This window comes from Manihot esculenta, chromosome 15 (assembly GCF_001659605.2).
Source record: "Manihot esculenta cultivar AM560-2 chromosome 15, M.esculenta_v8, whole genome shotgun sequence".
Lineage (NCBI taxonomy): Eukaryota > Viridiplantae > Streptophyta > Magnoliopsida > Malpighiales > Euphorbiaceae > Manihot > Manihot esculenta.
The window spans coordinates 4,434,721-4,455,630 of NC_035175.2; the positions used below are offsets into that span (position 1 = coordinate 4,434,721).

The 20,910-nt window shown below is 32.8% G+C and overlaps 3 protein-coding genes across 6 annotated transcripts; 2 read left to right on the top strand and 1 right to left on the bottom strand.

Moving 5' to 3' along the window:
* The first annotated feature begins 518 nt into the window (after positions 1-518).
* LOC110601691 (nucleotide-sugar uncharacterized transporter 2) lies at positions 519-3,313 on the top strand. The gene is made up of 7 exons (XM_021738925.2): positions 519-1,072; positions 1,605-1,756; positions 1,865-2,073; positions 2,165-2,258; positions 2,359-2,525; positions 2,598-2,768; positions 2,864-3,313. The coding sequence occupies exons 1-7, from the start codon at positions 1,003-1,005 to the stop codon at positions 3,162-3,164; spliced, it is 1,164 nt and encodes a 387-aa protein (XP_021594617.1). The 5' UTR covers positions 519-1,002; the 3' UTR covers positions 3,165-3,313.
* A 1,507-nt stretch (positions 3,314-4,820) lies between these two features.
* LOC110601690 (GBF-interacting protein 1) lies at positions 4,821-11,045 on the bottom strand. 4 transcript variants are annotated; one of them, XM_021738924.2, is made up of 9 exons: positions 10,604-11,041; positions 9,877-9,929; positions 9,433-9,502; positions 8,863-8,992; positions 8,105-8,736; positions 7,692-7,950; positions 7,037-7,334; positions 5,914-6,351; positions 4,821-5,552 (listed from the first exon to the last, which is right to left on the bottom strand). In XM_021738924.2, exons 1-9 carry the CDS (start codon positions 10,800-10,802, stop codon positions 5,364-5,366), a joined length of 2,268 nt encoding a protein of 755 aa, XP_021594616.1. In that variant the 5' UTR covers positions 10,803-11,041; the 3' UTR covers positions 4,821-5,363. The 4 variants fall into 4 exon arrangements, with proteins under 4 accessions (XP_021594616.1, XP_021594614.1, XP_021594615.1 ...); XM_021738922.2 differs by having other exon boundaries at positions 4,821-5,666; positions 10,604-11,036; XM_021738923.2 differs by having other exon boundaries at positions 4,821-5,666; positions 7,692-7,947; positions 10,604-11,035.
* Positions 11,046-18,220: 7,175 nt separating this feature from the next.
* On the top strand, positions 18,221-20,716 carry LOC110602286 (heterogeneous nuclear ribonucleoprotein A3). Its single transcript, XM_021739772.2, has 6 exons — positions 18,221-18,413; positions 18,590-18,630; positions 18,728-18,891; positions 19,132-19,231; positions 19,325-19,494; positions 19,764-20,716. Exons 1-6 carry the CDS (start codon positions 18,358-18,360, stop codon positions 20,304-20,306), a joined length of 1,074 nt encoding a protein of 357 aa, XP_021595464.1. The 5' UTR covers positions 18,221-18,357; the 3' UTR covers positions 20,307-20,716.
* Positions 20,717-20,910: the final 194 nt, after the last annotated feature.

Consider the following 20,910-nt stretch of genomic DNA (forward strand, 5'->3'; position numbering starts at 1 on the left):
GATAGAAAAACGTACACGTTGGGTAGTTGAAACCTTGGGATGGAGGCCTATCACTTTCACTTGATACGGAGAGGTTACCCTTTTCCCATAATTAGCAGTATTTGGCAGGCCAATTGTCTAATACAAACCTCAAACTAAAGCGTACGACATAAGAAAAGGACATGCCGTTTGGTGAACCTACTAGCAAATCAGCCAACAAAAACCATTTCTTTTTTATTTCTATTTTATTTTTTTAATTTTTTTTTCCATCTCCCTTGGTAGGAGTTATAGCAAAGGCTTAAACCTCAATCTTCTTTCATTTCTAATTTGTGAAAAGGTATTTTTCTTCTTTTTTTTTTCCCCATATTTTCTGCTTATTTGTCCTTTAGCTTTCATTTATTTTTATAGGTTGACGATGGTAATAGCATTGATCAAGTTGAGCCATTTGGCTACAAAATTGGGTGGTTTGTTCCAATGAGATCATCACTACGGCCTAGAGAGTATTTCTTAACGGCCATGATCGCACCTTGTTTTTGAGTCTTTTGACTCTTTCATTCTTTATTTTATATAATATTGAATAAAAACTCTCCTTGATCTTATAAATTAATGTTTCCAAATCATTTAAATATAAATAATATGGTTGATGTTTCCTTAACTTCTCCGTAACCCATGAATCATTTACAATTTGCATATCCAAGAGAATCCTCACTATCCTTCTAAATCCTTTACAAGTCATTGATTATTAATAAACGACGTGTCATAGGATAATTGGATGTTATTAATATCCTATTATTAATTTACTGATTTATTAGAAATAACCAACAAAATCTATCTAGAGATGGACTCCTCTCAATCTCATCTCCCAAATCTCCTTGCTTCATTTGTTACAATCCATCAATTACCTCTTATTTATTATCTTCTCTTCCCTTCTCTTCTTCTTTCCCCTACATTGCCATTAGTTCAATGAAGGGTTTACATTAACTTCTTGTTATAGCTATACCCATTATTTGTTTTTTGCTTGTTATGGGGTTAGTTGAATCCTTGTTAGAGAATGAAGCAAGAAAGTTCATCAAGAGAAAAGATAGCGATGCAGGTTCAGCAGGATCTTATCAAATGAATCCTCTTCTGCTTTCATTTTCATTATTCTTTTGCTTGCCATTTTTTAACCCATCTCTTTTGGTATGGTTTTTAAAGGATTCCTCGTGTTAGTGAATCTCTTCATTCATGGAAATAATACCCTTTAGGATTTCCCTTGTTTTTTCTCATTCAAAAATTAAAATATATGAGAATTTTCCTTACTGGGTTTGATTATCATGGCCTGTCTTTGATTCTTCACATTCTTATGATCAGCATTTCATTGTCGAGACAATTGTTTGATATCTAAATTGGCACAATCATTTGATTTCTATGGATGATTTTTCTTTGATTTACATACCCAAAATCTCTTCTATGTTTCTGTTTCAATTGCTTGTATAAATAATTGTAATTTCATTTCTGATAGAGGAGATTTAGTTTAATTTGGCTTCCACATGCTGGTGCTTTTGGACAATTTTTCTTTTAACCTTTTGCATAACTTGGTGTCCCTTGTTTTTGAATTCCTTACTTTTGATAATCAAAATTATCAGGTCGAGCATTGGAAGAACTCAGAAGTTCTCTATATAATGATTTTCGAACTTCAGAAGGAGCCAAGAGGCAACAGCAGCGATTTTGTGGGCCGGTTGTGGCTATGACCTTCAATTTCATGGTGGCTGTTGGGGTTATCATGACAAACAAATTAGTGAGTTTCCTAATATTCTACTTGCCACTGGCATTGTTTCTGAAACTATTTGAGCTTAATATTATTGAAATCGTCTAAAGGGCTGCAATAATTGGCGATTGGTTACAGGTGATGGGGAAAATTGGCTTTAACTTTCCAATTTTTCTCACATTGATCCATTATACTACAGCATGGATTTTGCTTGCCATTTTCAAGACATTGTCGCTGCTTCCAGTCTCCCCTCCTTCCAAAACTACTCCTTTCACTTCACTTTTCTCTTTAGGAGTTGTTATGTCTTTCGCCTCCGGCCTTGCCAATGCCAGCCTTAAGCATAACAGGTCACCATTCAGACTTGAATATTTAATTTATGCACTTCTTTCTTTCTAAGCAACTTGCCATTTTCTTACTCTTTTGTTCATTTGCATGCAGTATTGGTTTCTATCAAATGGCTAAAATTGCAGTAACTCCTACCATAGTTCTTGCTGAGTTTGTTCTGTTTAGAAAAGCCATTTCACATAAAAAGGTTAGCATAACTTTTCTGTGCAAACTCTTTCCAAGAAGAGACATAACTTGTCAGGAAACATACAGTAGTTCAAACTTTAACAATGCATCAAAGCTTGCAGGTTTTGTCTCTAGTTATTGTTTCAGCGGGTGTGGCAATTGCAACAGTAACAGATTTACAATTCAACTTCTTTGGTGCTTGCATTGCAATTGTATGGATCATTCCAAGTGCTATAAACAAAATTCTTTGGTCGAATCTGCAACAACAAGCCAATTGGACTGCTCTTTCGTAAGTACACAAGTTGCAATTTACATGAAAGTTATTCTGAATTCTAAAACAAGATTTGTTTTAATGTTGTAGGTTGATGTGGAAGACCACCCCAGTAACAATTTTGTTTTTATTAGCATTGATGCCTTGGCTAGATCCACCAGGGGCTTTATTGTTCAAGTGGAATCTACACAGCTCATCAGCAATTCTCATATCAGCTCTCTTGGGATTTCTCCTGCAATGGTCTGGTGCTTTGGCTCTCGGGTAAGAATCTGAAACATGAACAAGTAAATGAAAAACAATGTATGCAATTGAATGGCTTTCAGTTGAATCTTAACTAGATGAATTTTCTGATGTAGGGCAACATCTGCAACCTCTCATGTGGTTTTAGGACAATTTAAGACTTGCGTGATATTATTGGGTGGCTATCTAATTTTCAATTCAGATCCTGGGATTATGAGCATTGGTGGAGCTATTATAGCTCTATGTGGAATGTCAGCTTATGCATCACTCAACTTAAAAGAGTCCGGTGAAAATTCGATGAACCAACTTCAGAAGCAAACCTTACCTGTATCAAAATCCAAAACAGAATCTAAAGCAACAAGTGAAGATACCACAAGCTTAGATTCAATCACAACCACTAGTGCAAATGTTGTCTAGGAGGGAATGGTTTTCTAGGATTGTTGTCTATGGTTAGAAAGAGTATAGTCATAGGAAATCTGATTCAACTATGTAGAAGAAAACAATTTGCAAGCTTACCATTGACTTCATCTCGCTTTCACTTGATGATTCAATGTTTTACTGCATCAGAACAGAGTAATCCAAGTTGGCTTGAAGAAAACTAATAAAAAACAGTATGAAACAACAAATAAAAACAGCAATGGAGAAGAAGTCAATCCATTATCAACTGCCAATTAATAACCAATAAAAAAATAAAATGCATTTTGATGTCTAAGATTCGAGAATAGATCAGGGCTCAGATGAATTTTGGTAATTTCTCTTTTCTTTTCTCTTCCTTTTATTCCCATTCTTGAATTTTGGTAATTTCTCTTTTCTTTTCTCTTCCTTTTATTCTCATTCTTTCTTGTCTTTTCCGGAATCCTTTATCCGTACCTCTGTCACATTCACGCGGACAGCACCGCTTGTTCATGTGTCTTACTGTGTCTTTACTTTCGTCAGCGGCTATTTAATTCTTCCCGTACCACTGGGACACGATCCCTTTGCAGGCTTTCATGGTGTATTAGGCCAGCGTTTAGACCGGCACGATTCCTTTTCGTTTGGGCTGCGTTAATCCTAGTCGTTTGCCGCTCACAACAAGCCCTCTGATACTGAAAATTCATGCCAAGTTACAATCACATACTTCCACATGATCTGGGTCTAAGCAAGATTTTTTTCGAAGATGTAAATGTGAGTCAAAATCTCCTTCAGGATTTTTCTCAGAGGACCAACTTCCCTCTCCACCATCTTCTTACAACTTAACCAGAAAAAAAAAAGAGTTGATCAATTTTTTTTTCATCATTTACAAACACAGCAGGGCATCTTCATCAGTCAGCTAAAATAACAGCAACCAAAAGACCAATAATTATTTTCCACTAGGACCTTAAAACTAGCTTTAAAAGAAAATATTTCAAGAAAGAAGGGCAATCACCAAAGATCACCGGAATCCCACAGCTTTCTCATATCGGGTATTAAAATTACTATCCAACTCCAAATCAATAATCAATCTTCAATCTGCTTATGCTCTTCGACTTCGTCACCTCGGCGTTTGTACATGCACAGATAATATAGGCAGATGCAAATTTCAAAAAAAATAAAAAAAGAGGTTTTCTAAGGATTTGGCCCAATGCTCAGAAACTTTGACCCAAAGAAATGAAAAAAACCACCCTCGGAACTCGTAATGGGCTGGGCTTCATGTGTAAATTTGCAGAGTGGCCTTTTCCTGTGAAGCAAATTTTTCAGATTTTAATTTTTATAATTGTATTTAAAAAAATTGTTTAGAAATTTTCCTTTTTGTAGCGTAATATTATTAGTTTTGAAATTAATATCTAGTTGTTCATACAATAATTTTATAATTTTATTTGATACCTAATAGCAAATTTTGCGTATTAGGAGCTTCTGGCTTTTGAATATCATTAAAATGAGTTATGAGATGGGACAGACAGGTTTACAGAATTGCGTCAACAAAAGGCCTCTAATGATTTTAAACTTGTTTAATAATCTGAAATTAAAACATTTTATTAAGAGCAACTTTAGTAACAAAAAAAAAATGTAAAATATAGGTCCAAAATTATATCCAATGCAGAGAGAAGATCACAATAATAATAATAAAAGTATTTATTTAAACAAATGTACACAAAAAGGGATTGCACTAATCAATTTAAACAAGAGAGCAGCCACTTCTGATTCTGATTATAGCACTTACAGTTGTATAAATCACTGTTCCCAAAATTCAATTATACAGGCGAGACATCTCACAGAGAAAATTTTGATAACTCTCACCTTTCTCACTCAACCTCCCTATAACTTACGACATTTATGTTTTAGCACAAGAAATTAAGTTTCAGCATAACAGCAGAATAATATCACAGTCAATATAACAACATATTAGATGGGTCATATTAGAAAAGGATGGGGAGGATGGCAACTAAAGCAACACTCAATAACCAAAAAACCTGGACCTATCATTTTGTAATGTCAGCAATCTGTATCCCCATCTACCATATTAACCTAAAATCTCTTGGCTGCACCTTTTATATTTACACTCAGATCCTCCAATCTTTCTGAAGCATTCTGAGGCTCTCCCTCATCCCATTCCCGTTATGCATTTTACTTTCGAGACATAGTTGAGGTTTTATCTGCTTAATAATTAGAGTTCCAGTTGATTTGTGCAAGTTGAGTCTGCTGATAAGCGCCAGATGGGTGTCCCAATCCCACAGTTTCAACGGTTGCAGACCCAGCCTGAGATTGTTGCAGTAGTGGATTTAAAGTTGAAGCAGCGGCTATTGTCTGCACTGGTGGATAAATTCCAGGAAAAGGACCATGACCAACCTGTGCAGGGGAGAAAGTAAGGTGTTGTCCCTGAGGGCTGAGGTGGTACAAAGAATTAAGATGCAAACTGGAGACCTCCTGCCCTGATGGAGGAATCCAAGATGAAACATCGCTCTGCATAACCATGTTTCAGAAAAAAAAAATTATGAAATCAAAACTGAAAAGAAAAAAAACCTAAAGAAAATAATCAAATAAACACTTGACATTATCCTTGACATATGCTAGTGCAGCTTAAAAGTACCCAAAAAAAAATTTTGATTTTTGTTGTGTCATAGATAGCAGGGTTAAAAATTATAAATCCTATACTGAATGCAAGCAATAGGAAAACCATTTTAAATGTAAGATGGGAAGCAAAACCAACCAGTGGTCCAGTTGTGTAGTTTTGACTTTCCTTCAACTGAGATGTTGATAGATCATTGTTGCAGTCAGAGCAGCCAGAAGTCACACCTGAAGCAGGATTAAAGCCAATAGGGGAAGAAGCATATGCACCATATAAAGGTTGAATTCCAATGGGCGCTGGATTTCCAGTGCTAGTTCCTGGATTGAATTGTGGAAGAGGAAACTTCATACCAGGTGCAGGAGTAAGAAATGTGTTGCCAGTTGACAGCTGTTGGCTGAGACCATTGTGGCTCAAGAATTGGTGCATTGGTGGCAAAAAATAAGGGTTAAAGTAATGCCCATATGGAATATAGCTAGGAGGATATGGTGGCCTGAAAAGAATTTGGTGTGGAGAAGCAGCTAAAGAGTTCTGCACTGGTGGAGTTGGACTTGGACTAGATGAAGTGGTAGGATTCTCACTCTACAATTTCACATAGCACAATTTCAAAGAACAGTATCAGAGAAGGCAGTGACTAGTGAGGCAAGATAACATCAATTTTCATAAATCAAATAGCAAAAACCTTCAAAGAGAACTACAACACATCTGGTATTGGGAGAATATGGAAATGAATCAGGAACTGTAAGGTACCAAACTATCCTGAGACCCGACACTAGAACAAAATGACCTAGAAAAATAATGTGTTTGTTATTCTTCTCCAACTTATGCTCCCTGCCCTAGCCCTCCCCAAAATAATAATAATGTAGCCCTCGTTTGCTCTTGAAAATTATAGGTAACAAACTACTACATAATTTCAAGGTAAAAAGATATATCCAATGTAAGTAGCCATGTTGCACACAAATTATTCATATCAATGTGCCCAGGGAAATTCTACCACCAGAATGTTAGATTGGTGGGCTTAGGAGAGCAGCTATAAAGAAGACACACCTATAATTGCCAGCTAAAGAAATTGGTGTGGAAAAGATATGCAACAGAGTTTTGAATTTCTTCCTCTTTTTTTTTTTTGGGAGAGGGGGGGGTTCATCAAGTTCAATTTGATATTGAAAAGAAGTATTATTGGAACGGGTAAGAATAAGTGCAAACACTAGCAAGAGGGAAGAACTTGACAAATGAGTAACAATTATAGCAACAGGATTAAAATACTTACAACATAGCCTGAAAGATGAGACATATCTCGTGCCTGAATCTCATGTCCCTCAAACTGTAAAAGGTGACCCCCCTGCATGGCTGGCATGATTCCCAAACCATAATTTGGAGCAATTTGAACAATGGGGTTCTGATTGCCTTCTGGAAGCAACACTGTTTCCTGCATGGCTTTATCAGATTTTGAGTTCGCAGTTGATACAAAGCTGTCCTCTGAATTTGTTACTTTTTCAAATGATGGCTGAGGAGATTCTGGTTGATCAGAATTATCCACTTGTGTTGTTGATGAAATACTTTGATTGCTGCAAGCAATTGATTTAATGAAGATGGAAAAAGAAATAAATCTTTTTTTTTCTTTTTGGTTCTGATAAGCTAAATTGTTTACTATATTTTTGTAAACGTAGAATATTTCATATTTGCTAAAATTTTCCTGTGCAAGAATATTCTCACTCTCAGATATACTTCGTACTGTGCAACAAGTTTAGACTTTCTCTTTTGGCCGGATGGGGGGATGTCTAAATAGGGGAAATTATGTAGGCAGTCAAGTCAATACTGGTAATCCTTGAACTGTATATATGGCAAAAGAATCTGGCCAAAGATCACTCAGATACTCAACATAAAATTTGAGCCAAGTCAAGCATAATATAAAGATCACCAACCTAGAAGGTTCCCTAGCAGTTTCATCATTGCCACACGATGATTCAATAGCATGAGTACCACTAATTCCACAACCATTACTATTGCCAAATTCTGTTCCCAGTCCAGAATTGGTGTCAAAACTTCCAAAAGTCAACCCAGTCTTTAAAGCTTCAGGAACTTTGAAGTGATTTGGAAATGTAACATGTCCATTAGGGACAGTTTGCTCAGGCAACAAGCAAGAACTGTCATCAGCTTGTACATCATTTGAAGATACCACTGCTTCAAAAAAAAAAAGAAATTTTAGACAGTAAAGTACTTTATAAGACATTGAAAGGAGAAAAACATGCATAAGTTTAAGAAAATTTTCAGAAAATTAGTTCTAATACCATTCCAAATCAAACATACAAAAACTGAACAATAAATAAAATAGTACCTGTTTGAGGGAGAATAGACTCTTGTGATGAATTGCTATAACAACTAGAATGTCCAACAGGCAAAAAATTGTCACGATCTGACAAAGAAGGCTGCAGTGTTTCAGATAACTCCTTTTCAGCAGCTTTCAATTTTCCTGGTAACTTATTTCTATACACAGAATTAATTATTGATGAGGTTGCTGTTTCATTCTTGGGCAACTCTGATGGATCATCATAGGAAACAAGTTTATTACATTGCATGTGATACTGTCCAGCAGCTCTTCCCTGGTTTTCTACTTCCTGTTTAATTCCACCTGCAGCACTAGGATCCTGAGTCATAGATGGTTCCAATACAGGGTTCGATTCAGAGGAATAAACACCAGATACAGATGATGAAATGGTAGGGTTTGGCAGATCATTCAAATTTGATGTGGGCTTTCCTTGCTGAACTTGAATCACAGGCTCAGCTACCTGATTAGGTGTAGCTTTTGGTACACCAGGGAGGCATAATGGAGATTCTGGCTTCTTGACATCAGCATCTGAGCTATCTTTAGTGAAATCGACAATACTTTCAGGAGACTGTTGGCCAAGTCCAGGAGATGAGCTCCCACTGGATAAACTTGAAGGGCCATTAGGAGAGACAGTTGAAGCCCTGTAAGAGCAGAAGAGGATGTAAATTAAATTGAATTGCAATTGCTAAGCAAAAAATCCAATAAATCCCACATCCACATATATGCTATAAAACATAACCCAACCAAACATCAAATGATAAAATTACTTTGTCCCAGTAACTGCTGCACTACTATTTGTTTTATGCACAACTGGCAAAGAGGCTGAAGGCCTCCTCTCTTTCATGTGATTAACTCCATTTTCCCTTCGGAAAGATGCATTCCTACCACCCACAGCATCTGTCAATAGCAGTTTGCAAGGCTACTCATCAGGTACAAACTCATAAACTTTCTCACAACAGATAATATATCAGTTTCTGAGTTAAACATAGACTTATATGATAATTTAGACACTTTAGAAACAAAATCATCATGATATATACAGAGAAAAGGACAAGGAAAAATAAATTTCTGAACTTCATATATGAAGTTGTAAAGCTCACTTTTCAGAAAAAAAAAGTTAGACCATTAGGTATCATTTCCCACTTTAATCTCTTTAATGAAGGAAATAGGGGAATCCCATGTTCCACCTGTACTCAAAGACATTTGTTCTTTATGAAGGGCATCCATCAGTATTATGATGAGAAGAAGTCACTAGAGGTTGGTCTGCTCATAGTAAGTTTTAAGGCTATTAAACAAAAAATGGCGCCTTGTATTTTGGATAACAAGTAGTAGAATACCCGAATAGGCATGGTTTGCAGAATTGTTTCCTCGACCACCCCTGGCTCCTCGACCTTGGGTGCTTGACATCTGCAATCACACAGGCATGAAATATTTTAGCCACCAAAAAGGCAACAAAACTAAAAGAAAAAAACGTGGCAATCATTGTTACTATTGAAAACAAAATCCAAAAACTAAGCAGCAACAATTGAAAAAGAAAATACAAATTGAATAATCAATTTAAGATTAATAGCAACAAAAGAATAAAGAGCATGTACAGCAAGTTTGTCAAAGATTCATTAATTCATTACTGCTCTAGCAGGAATCATGCCAACTGACAGACTGAGGAAGGTCATTACTATTCATAAAAATAAAGCTTGGCATCTATCAATGGACCAAATCAGAGAAGACACTTAAATGCCATGTCACATCAGTTATAAACAGAATTCTGAAATGAGATATACCTCCTTCCTCCGATCACGCTTCTCATGTTTTCTTTTCACCTCATGAAATGTATCTGGCGGCCCAAAAATATTATTCATTAGAAAATAGATCATACAATTGCCACAAATAAATTAATGTAACAAAGATATTGTAAACATGACACAAAGAAACAATCATATCAGCTTATACAAATTTTGTAAATGATATATCCTGCCTCAATGATGCAGAAATTTATACTCAAGTCTCACTCTCACAATAAACGCTATTTAGTTGCTGTAGAAAATGCATAAACAAGTAGCTCGCGAATCCAAATAAAACCTCTTCTCAGCAAGACCCATAATACAATAAATATATCATCTCGAAAAATTATCTCCTTCTTTTGAGTAAGAAAAACACAGTGCTAGTGAGCTACTTCAAGCTGTCCATGAGTCTAAACAATGCTAGAGAAAACCCCAATTGTCCTCCTTTTTTACAGTTCTCTCAGTACCAAAATATTCTTGGCAAAGGAAAGGAGAAAACCAACTAGTATCGAGTTAACATTTTTTATGAGTCCATCAACCAAAGGAACTTATTCTTCCCTACTCACATCATCCAAGCACAACCCTTTACAATAATAAACAAAACCGAAAGAGATGATAATCAACGAAATAAAGGAAGCAGATACTACCCATTAAACCCTAATGAGCATTGAGAAGGAAAGAACAAAAGCCCTAATGCGTATGTACACAGTGATATATACGTATATACCTAAATAGAGGAGCTTTTGGGCAGTGTCATTAGGATCCATGGAGCAGTCTCTAAGGACAGAATATATATCTTCATCGCTGTGTTGTTTTCCTGTGATCTCCCTAATGCTCTGTATGGTTTTGAGTACAGTCTCCGGGATCGTAACCCTAGCAGGTCCACCTCCTCCTCCGCCGCCGCCGCCGCCGCCGCTACTGCTCATATTGGGTTAGTATCTCCTATGTTTGCTTGTATCTTTTGTATTGCAGAGGGAAGAGTGTGCATACAGAGAAAGACAGAGATTGATTTTGATTAAAATAATTTGACCTAACGAATAATAGATGGGAAGGCGGTGAAGTGGAAGCTTTGCTCATATAGGCCAAACACACGCCATGATTTTGAGCAAATGGCTACATGAAGCTTTTTCTTGAACCTTGACCCTTTTCCTTTTCCCCTTAAACCTGTTTTTTAATTGCTTTGTTTTTTAAAAAAAATAAAAAAATTGTTATTTAATCGGGACTTTAAGAAATTACCATTTATTTTTCAATTTCTTTTTTTTTTATTCTTTTTATTTTTGAGTTGTACTTAAATATTTTTATTAACGAACGAGCTTAATTTCAATAAAGTAACGTGCTTTAATTTTGATAAAGTATACGTTACTTTATTCATAATCACTCCGGAGTTCTTGCATCTGTGAATGATTGGGTGTGCGGTTCTTAGTTTCAAAATGATGTTTTTTGCTGTAATTGTGATCGAAATTGAAATTTGATTTTTTAAATTTTTTAAAATTATAATTATAATTAAATTTAGGTATATTGTTTATTTTGATTTAGTTTGAATATTAATTTTTAATTCAATTTGAATTTTAGTATAATCTTTAATTTTTATAATAAAATTTAAATTTAAATAAAATAATTAAATACTTTTAAAATAATATTGATATTTATATTAATATGACAAATCTCATCTTTTAAATAATATCAAATATTTATAATATTTCATTTTATAATGTATTAAGACATTAAAATTTTGTTACGCTTTCTATATTTTTTAATATTTGAAACACTTATAAAAATTTAATCAATATAAAATGTTTTTTTATTAAAAATATAAATCATATTAAAAAATAATTTTTATTTCGAAAAAAAAATTATTTTCCACCACTTACGATTCTCATTAAAATTTTGTATATAAATTTATTAATAAATTTTATTTTTAAATTAAAATTACACAATATAAAATAAATTATAGATATTTTTCACATAAAATATTTTTTATAGAAAATATTTTTCAATTAAAAATTCTTTCTTGTTACCACACTAAAATTAAATAATTAAATATAATATAATATTTCTATTATAATTTTCAAACTTTTTTAAGATAAAGAAAAATAAAAGAAAAACTTCTTAACAAAGTTTTCAAAAACTTTTTCTGTTATCTTTAGGGTCAATGTTGCTTTTCTAGGCGATTTTGGTGGTCTGTTGGTTCTACGGGTGGCTGATTAGCTGCTGTCAACCATATTTACTTATAGAGTTTTTAATTCGAGATCAGTTGGTTTACGGTTTGATTTCACGGTGACTTGTTTGAATTTGATTTCACTTGTTAGGCCTAAATTTGTATCATTTCTTTTGTTTGTGCTCTTAGCCGGTAGGATTTTGCTAATGCAAATCTTTATCTGTTTTTATTGTTTGAAATGAAAATCAGGATCGAATAAATAAAATTTAAAATTTTTAAAATTTATTTAAATACACTTATCATTATATTAAATTTGTAAATTTAAAAAAATATTATTAAAATAAAATAATTATATAATATATTTTTATAATATAAAATAATAAGATCCATTAAATGGCTGTAACACCTCTACCCGGTTATTTAATTAATTGAACCGCAGATATTATATTATGTAATAATTCTCTTATTTTTTCTTTAATTTATATCATATAATTCATGACTTTTTTTTTTCAAAAATCCGGCAGAGTTTCTCCTGAAATATGGACTTAATTTCCCCTGTGAATACTAATATTACACTTCTATAAACTTCAACTGTAACGATCCGGAAACCGGACCGCTACCGGCGCTAGGATCCATATCGACTTAAAGTCGCCGGGACCCGTAGCAAGCCTAACATACATCCTGTCATACCAGATAAATCTCATACATGATCATACATATTCATAAAACTTTAAACTTTTCACATATACCAAACTTGACCTGTGCATGCACCATAACTGTAAACGTAAAACCCCTTACTGGAGCCCTCATCAAATGCTCCAGTTGGGTCAACATCTCATATGTCAAGCCTGGTTCAACATGTCTCATCATTAAACATTTACATCAATATCATGTACAACAGGGATTTACAATAAACATTAGGGTCAAACACAATACTAATCCTCATTACATTACATCATTTTACATTTCATTACATTACATGTCCACTAACACTCTATTACATGACATAACTATAGCCATTACCCTTGCTGACTCTTTGTGCTATCTCTGGTCCTGCAAATCTGGGGGTTAGGGGAAGGGGGTGAGCTACTAAAGTCCAGTGAGCAGAACAATAAAACAGTTTATAAAGATATGCCATCATGAAGTGCATCACAACACAAGTAAATCACCTTAAGATGGTATTGTCACCAATAGCCCTCTACATATCCAATAAATGCCCGGCCCTCGACGGAGCTCCTCAGGATTTCCTCTTAAACATAACATAACATGTCCAACTGTGCCAGGGGCGATACGGCCACACTTGGTCTTCTCTTACATATACATATTGCCAGGGGCGATACGGCCACACCTGGTCTTTTCATCTCATATTGTAACGACCCAAAAATCGGACCGCTACCGGCGCTAGGATCCAGATCGGCTTAAGGCCGCCGGGACCCGTAACAAGCCTGGCATACATCCTGTATAATTGGTATAATCCCATACATGATCAAACATTCCATGAAAACTTTAAAACATTTTAGAAACACATTTTACCCCTCTAGAAGACTCTGGTATCATCAGAATTTCAGATTCCAACGGAGATTCCGCCGGAAGGTAGGGATTCCGATATCGGAATCTAGCCGGGTATTACACATATCATATCATATCACATCGAGGGCTAATGGATCATCCAATATCCATCCACATCAACAATGAATAATGCAATGCGTCATATTCGTGGATTCTAATGCAACAACTTATAAATATGGCAATCATGATGCATGAACATGCTTAAAAGTTTATTTGCTTTAAAATAAAAGAGTCGTGTTCTACTCACCTCTGGCTGACGCTTTACTAACTCTGTAGCAGCTAGCTCACTGCTGACCTCCTTCGGGGGCAAGTTTAGGCGGCCTAAACTGCCTTCCTTGGCAGGTTCAGCAGCCGAACCTGGATCCTTCTGAGTGGCAAAACCCGATTTTGCCCTCCTACATTCAGCCATCCCAACTTCCCAACAAGCATTTAACTATTCTAAAACATGCATAAACACATTTTCAAGCATTTAGGGGCTTAAAACTAGCCTATACCCCAACAAACATCACATTTAGCATACATTTATCATAAATGGTACATAAATCCTAATATTTTAGATCTACTCTAAACATTAATTAAAACCCTTAGCCCCTTCTTAAAACTTACTTAAAACATGAAAGAATATGAGGATCTACACTTACCTCTTGAAGATCGAGAGGAGATGCGATCCCAAACTTGTAGATGTGGAGGAACGAACTCTAGAGATCTCCAACCTTCTAAAACCTTGAGCTTAGCTTAAAATCTTTAAAATATGGTAAAAACTCATAAAAACTCTGGGAGATTTGAAGAAAAACATAAAATCAACCATGGAGGGTCAAGAACTCACCTTTGCCCGAAAATGGAGAGAGAAAAACTCGCTTATTTTCGGACCTGAGGCCTTTTATAGGTTGCTGGCCATACCACTTTCGGAGGTCAAAGGTGCTTCTACAACTCCACCATGTTTGGCGGCCGAACTTGAGGTTCGGCGGCAGCAAAAGGGAGCCACCTTTGGCGGCAGCAAAAGGGAGCCACCTTCGGCGGCCGAATATGAGGTTCGGCGGCCGAACCTGACATTTTTCCTTCAAAACTTTCTTTTCTTTCAAAACTCAATTTTCTTTCTTGATCAAACCATAAAAACATATAAAAACATTTTAGAAAACTTTTATTTTACCCTTCTAGAAGGCTTCCGACAATCCGAGGAAATTCCGAATTTCAATGGAGATTCCGCCGGAAGGTAGGAATTCCGATGTCAGGGTCTAGCCGGGTATTACATCAACCTCGACCCCCAAACTTTTTTTAACATCAACACAATTTCCACTCAGATCAAACACTTCATAACCATCTCATTAATCTCAACACAAAAACTTATACTAGTAACCCATATTTACACCAAAATTAAAATATTAAAATATATCTAATTCAAGCCATATACAACTTTATCTTTAAATCTTTATGTACATGTCATATTTCCAAAACTAACTTTATATAAAATTTACAAAATATACCCAAGATAGTTAATGATATAACTCTGACTGGGTTGATACAGATATTAATCTACTGTTCATTGAATCTACAACCTGCGCAATGAAAAATTATTTTTATTATTAATTTTTTTTTCTAATTATCACAATATACCATATCTCATATTTCTTTTTCTTTTAATTTTTATTTCTATAAAAACTTTTTTTAAACCCTAATTTAACTAATTTACAACGTTTACCATAATATTTCTTATTTAGACTAATAATTAATTTTTTTTTTATTATTACTATATATTAGCCAAACTACATCCCTATCAACGAAAGTAGAGACGTTCCTACAATTTGAGTTTTGCTCAAATTACATATTAATTTCAAAATTTTCTATTTATCAAACTTTAATCATGCTATATAACTAAAATATTATTCACTTGATCTAGTTTTACTAAGGTAGTAAAATTTTAAAATAAAACCTAATTAACAAATTATTGAATTTATTCAAATAAAATTGAGCACAAACCTTAAACCTTCCAAAATCTTCCACTAAGTTTAAAATTTATATTCTTTCATTTCCTTTTCCTTTAGAGTTTCCACTATTCTCTTCCACTTCTTCTTCACGAAAAATAAACAAATAAATCATATTAATACAATATTTTTTATAAATATTCACATAAAAATAATAAAAATATTTTTACATCAAAACCCCTAATATACCTTTAAATTTTTAAATCCTTGTTACTATTCACTATCCCTCAACATTAAATCTTTTCTTTGATTTTTTTCTTTCCTTCAAATTCTATTTTGAAAATGTGTTAGGAGAAAATGATTAATTGATTGGAGATGAAAATTTAAAAAAATTTCGGTGTAGAAAAAAAAAAAAATGATTCTTCTCTTGAGTTCATGGCAGAGGAATAAAAAAATTTAAAGAAGATAACTTCCTCTTTCTCTTCTAAACTTTTCTTCTTTCTTCTCTTTTTATTTTTTTGGTTAAGTGACCATTTATAAAATTTATTTTTTTTTTCTCTCTCTTTTTTCTTTTAATTTTTATTTTTTCTCTTATTTATTGTTTTATTTTATTTCATTTTATTTTTGGATGTTACAATGGCAATTATGGAATTGAGATATTCTATCTCTGGACCCAAACTATACGTAAAAAATATCTCAGCGATTTGAATTAGATCGTTTTTACCGGAAAGATTAATTAAACAACCTAAAATTGATAGGTTTGAATATAAAGAAAAAAAAAAATAGAACGCATTAAATAATTAATTATTTGTTAGTATTTTATTTTTTTAATATTTCAATTTTTTAATTATACCAATAACTTTTAAAAATAAACTAAATCTATATATCTATTATTAATTTAGTTTAATTTTTTATATTTTAAATATTTTTAATTATAACAACTTTTAAATGTTTTAAATAGTTGAATGGAGTAAATATTTTATTTTTATGAATGAAGCGAATAAGAGTATAAAAAATTATATCACTTCTGATCCATTTATTTTGCATAAAGTATAAAAAAAAATATATTTTTAATAAAAAAATTAATACTTTATATATAATTTTGTTAATATATGTTATTTTTAAAATAAAATTAGATAATAAAAAATAAATTATTTTGTTAAAAAATATTTTTATTTTATTTAATAAAAAAATAATTTTTCACCAACAAATGAAAACTTAATATTATAAAATAATTTTTTTAGTTCCAATTTTTATACACTCTTTTCATGTCGTTTCATTCAGTTAAATAAACATAAACTAAAATTATTGAAGATTAAGTAAATATCTGAAGCATTATAAATTTTTATTTAATATTTTAAATTTTTAATAATAAAATTAAACTTTTTCAATTTATCATAATTATATTCAAAAAATTAAATTAAATATAAAAATTAATAATAAATTATAATATAATTTTTAAAATTTTATATTATTAATAAATATATAATCTTTTAATTTAAATTTTATATTTATTATATATAATATTAAATATATTATATTGATTAAATATTTACTACAAATAATTTTCTATTATATAAAACATTACATATAAATAATACATATTAAAGTATTTCACTAAATACTTATACTAATATTATCAATTATGTGTATATTTTTTATATTTAAAAAACTTTACTTCTTATTTATAATATTTTAAATAAAATAAAATATTATATATTTTAAATTATAAATTTTTTTATATTTTAATTTTTTATTAATATTCATGTTATTATATAAAAATTAAAATAGAGAGTAAACAGTAAAATTAATAAAAATAATATTATCATAATAAAAGTATATATTTAAAAACTGTTTTTTTATAGAAATAAAACTTTAAAAATTATATTATAATTTATAATTAACTTACATAAATTAAATTTAGTACTTTTAACTATAATTATAATAAATAAAAAAATTTAATTTCATAATTTAAAATTTAAAATGTTAGATATGAATGTGAATTAATATAAACGTTTAGACTTTTTTTATCTAATAATCCATAATATGAAGCTATTGGAAATAATACTTAATTTTTGAGACATACATATTTAATTAATTTATATTAAAATTAAAATTAAATTTTAAAAATATATAAAAATATTTATTTAATTCGAATTTATATAACCTCATTCTAATGGAGTATGTATAAAATTTCATTTATTTATATTACGTAATTGATAGATTCAAGCAAAGTAAAAATTGCCATTGAGAGTATATTCTTATATTAGTTTTATAATTATTTTATTCTCGTTTTGAAAATCAATAAGCTATATTTTTGTTTATAAATAAACATAAATTATTGAGGTTTTTAGTAAAAAATAAATACAATTTAATTTTTTTATATCAAATAAAATCTTAATTTTACATTTAAGTTTATTTTGAGAACAGAAAATATATTTTATGGTTAAAAATTAATGAATTTTAGTTAAAAATAACACTTTATAATTAATTTTATTTAAATATTGATGAAAAGTTTAGAATTTAAATACACTTTTTTTAATGAACTTTTTCCTCTACAAAATGGGGAGAGTATAATTTTTCTAAACATGCGATACGCATTATAATTACGGCTAAACTTAAGGCGAGGGAGTGTAATTTTAAAAAATTTCGTCCTGTACACGTGGCATAAGAATGGCAAATTGGAGATATCATGTTCACCCAATATTTTCTGTTTTCTCTTTGCAAATTACGTATTGTTCAAAACCCTAACCCTCGTTTTGTCGTCGTCAAAATCCAACATCTCTCAAGACAGATTTTTCCCATCACTTTCACCCCGACATACACAGCGGCATGGGTTCCAAATCCAAGGGCGATAACCCACACTCCGGGGATGGTGCTAGCCCTGGGTTCGTATCTCTTTCTCTAGTTTTTTTTTTTTTTTGACACATCTCTTTCTCTAGTTGTTTGTTATACATTGATGTTATAGGTATTTTCAGGTTTATGAAAATCTGGTAGGATAGCAAAATAATCGAAAAATTTGGATGTTTATGTTCTTAATTGTTTATTTATTTGTGAAACGTAGGAAGATTTTCATAGGAGGATTGGCTAAGGATACCACGTACAGTAAGTTGTATTTTCGTTTGTCTGTTTTATATGATCATAGATAAGTGGAATATTACGGATTGAGTTTTTTACACCGCGAGGATTGATTTATTTGCAGCGACGTTTAACAATCATTTTGGGAAATATGGGGACATAACTGATTCAGTGATTATGAAAGATCGGTATACGGGTCAGCCTAGGGGTTTTGGTTTTATAACATATGCAGATCCTTCAGTTGTTGATAGGGTTATTGAAGACACCCATATCATTAATGGGAAACAGGTAAAATAGGACACATACAACGTGATATTATTTATTTATTTTCTGCTGTTTGAGCTCTTTTGAATTTAAGTTACGAGGATACTGTAGCTTTCCCATAATTTTAGCTGTCCATCTCAAGTAACTCAAGTTCCTAAGTTTCTATTCGTCTAAGCCTGATGAGGCCTTTTTAAGTTCGTAGAGTTTGCTGTGATAATCAACCTGTATTACTACTACTACTACTAACAAGTGACAATGCAACAGGTTGAGATAAAGAGGACCATTCCTAAAGGTTCTGGGCAATCAAACGATTTTAAAACTAAGAAGATATTTGTTGGTGGAATCCCATCATCAGTTACAGAAGGTGAGAAGTCCTAAATTCTGATTATGTTTTAGAGGAGAAGATGTTTAATTCTTTTTCGTTTACACTATTTACCGGCTGTCTTAAAACTTTCAGATGAGTTCAAGAGTTTCTTTTTGAAGTATGGGAAAGTGGTGGAGCACCAAATTATACGAGATCATGAAACAAATCGTTCTCGAGGGTTTGGATTTATAATTTTTGATAGTGAAGAAATTGTAGATGAAATGTTATCCCAAGGAAATATGATTGATATGGCTGGTACTCAGGTGAGCTTATTTAGGTGGCCTCAAAGAAATTATGTAAAGAGATACCAGTTTGTTGTGCAGCATGTTTCATCGATTTCTTTGTGTGCTTTTTAAATTCCACTGTACCCTTTTCTTTTTCCTCATTTCATAGATTCATTCTAGTATTGTTAGCTTTTTTCCTTAATTATTTCTGATTAGCAGTGGAGATCATGACAGGTGTAGATTTCAGGAAGGGCACTTCGTAGTTTATCTGCTGCAGAAACTAGGTTAACTAAGTTGCTTTGTTGTAGGTGGAGATCAAGAAAGCTGAACCAAAGAAAGCCTCAAACCCACCACCTGCTCCTGCATATGGTAGCAACTCTAGGGGTCGTTCTTACAGTGAAAACTTTGGTGGATTTGGAGGTTCTTATGGGGCCTTTGATGGAGGCTTTGGGCCTGGTCCCTATAGGACTCCTGGGGGTCTGGGTGGTAGATTTGGTGGTGGTGGTGGTGGTGGTGGTGGTGGTGGTGTTTATGGTTATGGCAGTGACGGTGGGGACTTTGGTGGTGGCTATGGTAGTTTTGGTGGGAGTAGCTTAGGAGGTTACCGAGGTGAATCTTCCCTTGGTTATTCTGGTCGATTTGGACCTTATGGTGGCGGGTTTGGTGGGGCTTATGGTGGTAGTGGTTTAGGGGGTTATGGTCGGGGAGGTGAGGGATATGGAAGTTATGGAGGTCCAGGGTATGGTGGGGGTTATGAATCTGGTCCAGGTGCTAGTTATGGAGGAGCAGGTGGTCTTTATGGAAGGGGAGGCTATAGTGGCAGTAGTCGATATCATCCTTATGCAAGATAGAAAAAAGGCATTTTGCAGTTGCTTAATCTTTGCCTAGCAGTTCCAAACAGGGTCATCTAGTTTAAAGCCTTGTGAAACAGATAGGCACTTTCCCACATGTAATAGAAGTCTCCTATCTCTGTGATTGAGGAAGCTTTTAAGGATCAGAGTATCTATTTTTAGTTATTTCTCATATGTATATTTTAGACAGACTTCTTAGTTTTGCTTCAACTTAGTCCTTGGTGTCTTTGGTTAACTTGTTGTAGTTCTAATGTAGCCTGTTTTGCAGATGATAGTATCTTTGTTTGGAGCGTGATGCTATTTATTTAGTTTGATCTAGATAGACCTTTTGTTAAATTCGTACCTGTTTGTTTTGACTTACAATGCAGCAGTTGGGCAATTAATATTTATATTTATTCTTCCTTGATTCAGCTGGAGTTGTTTATGTGGATTAGGCAAACATTTTAGATCAACCATTCTCTTGCAACTAAGAGCCTGTTTGGCATTGAGGCCGAGAGTGAAAAAGTGGTCTCTTTTTTTGAAGAAGTATTACTTAAAATGCTGTTGAAAAAAGCAATTTAAAAACCAACAGCAGTTTTAACGACAATGTCAAACAAATATTGAA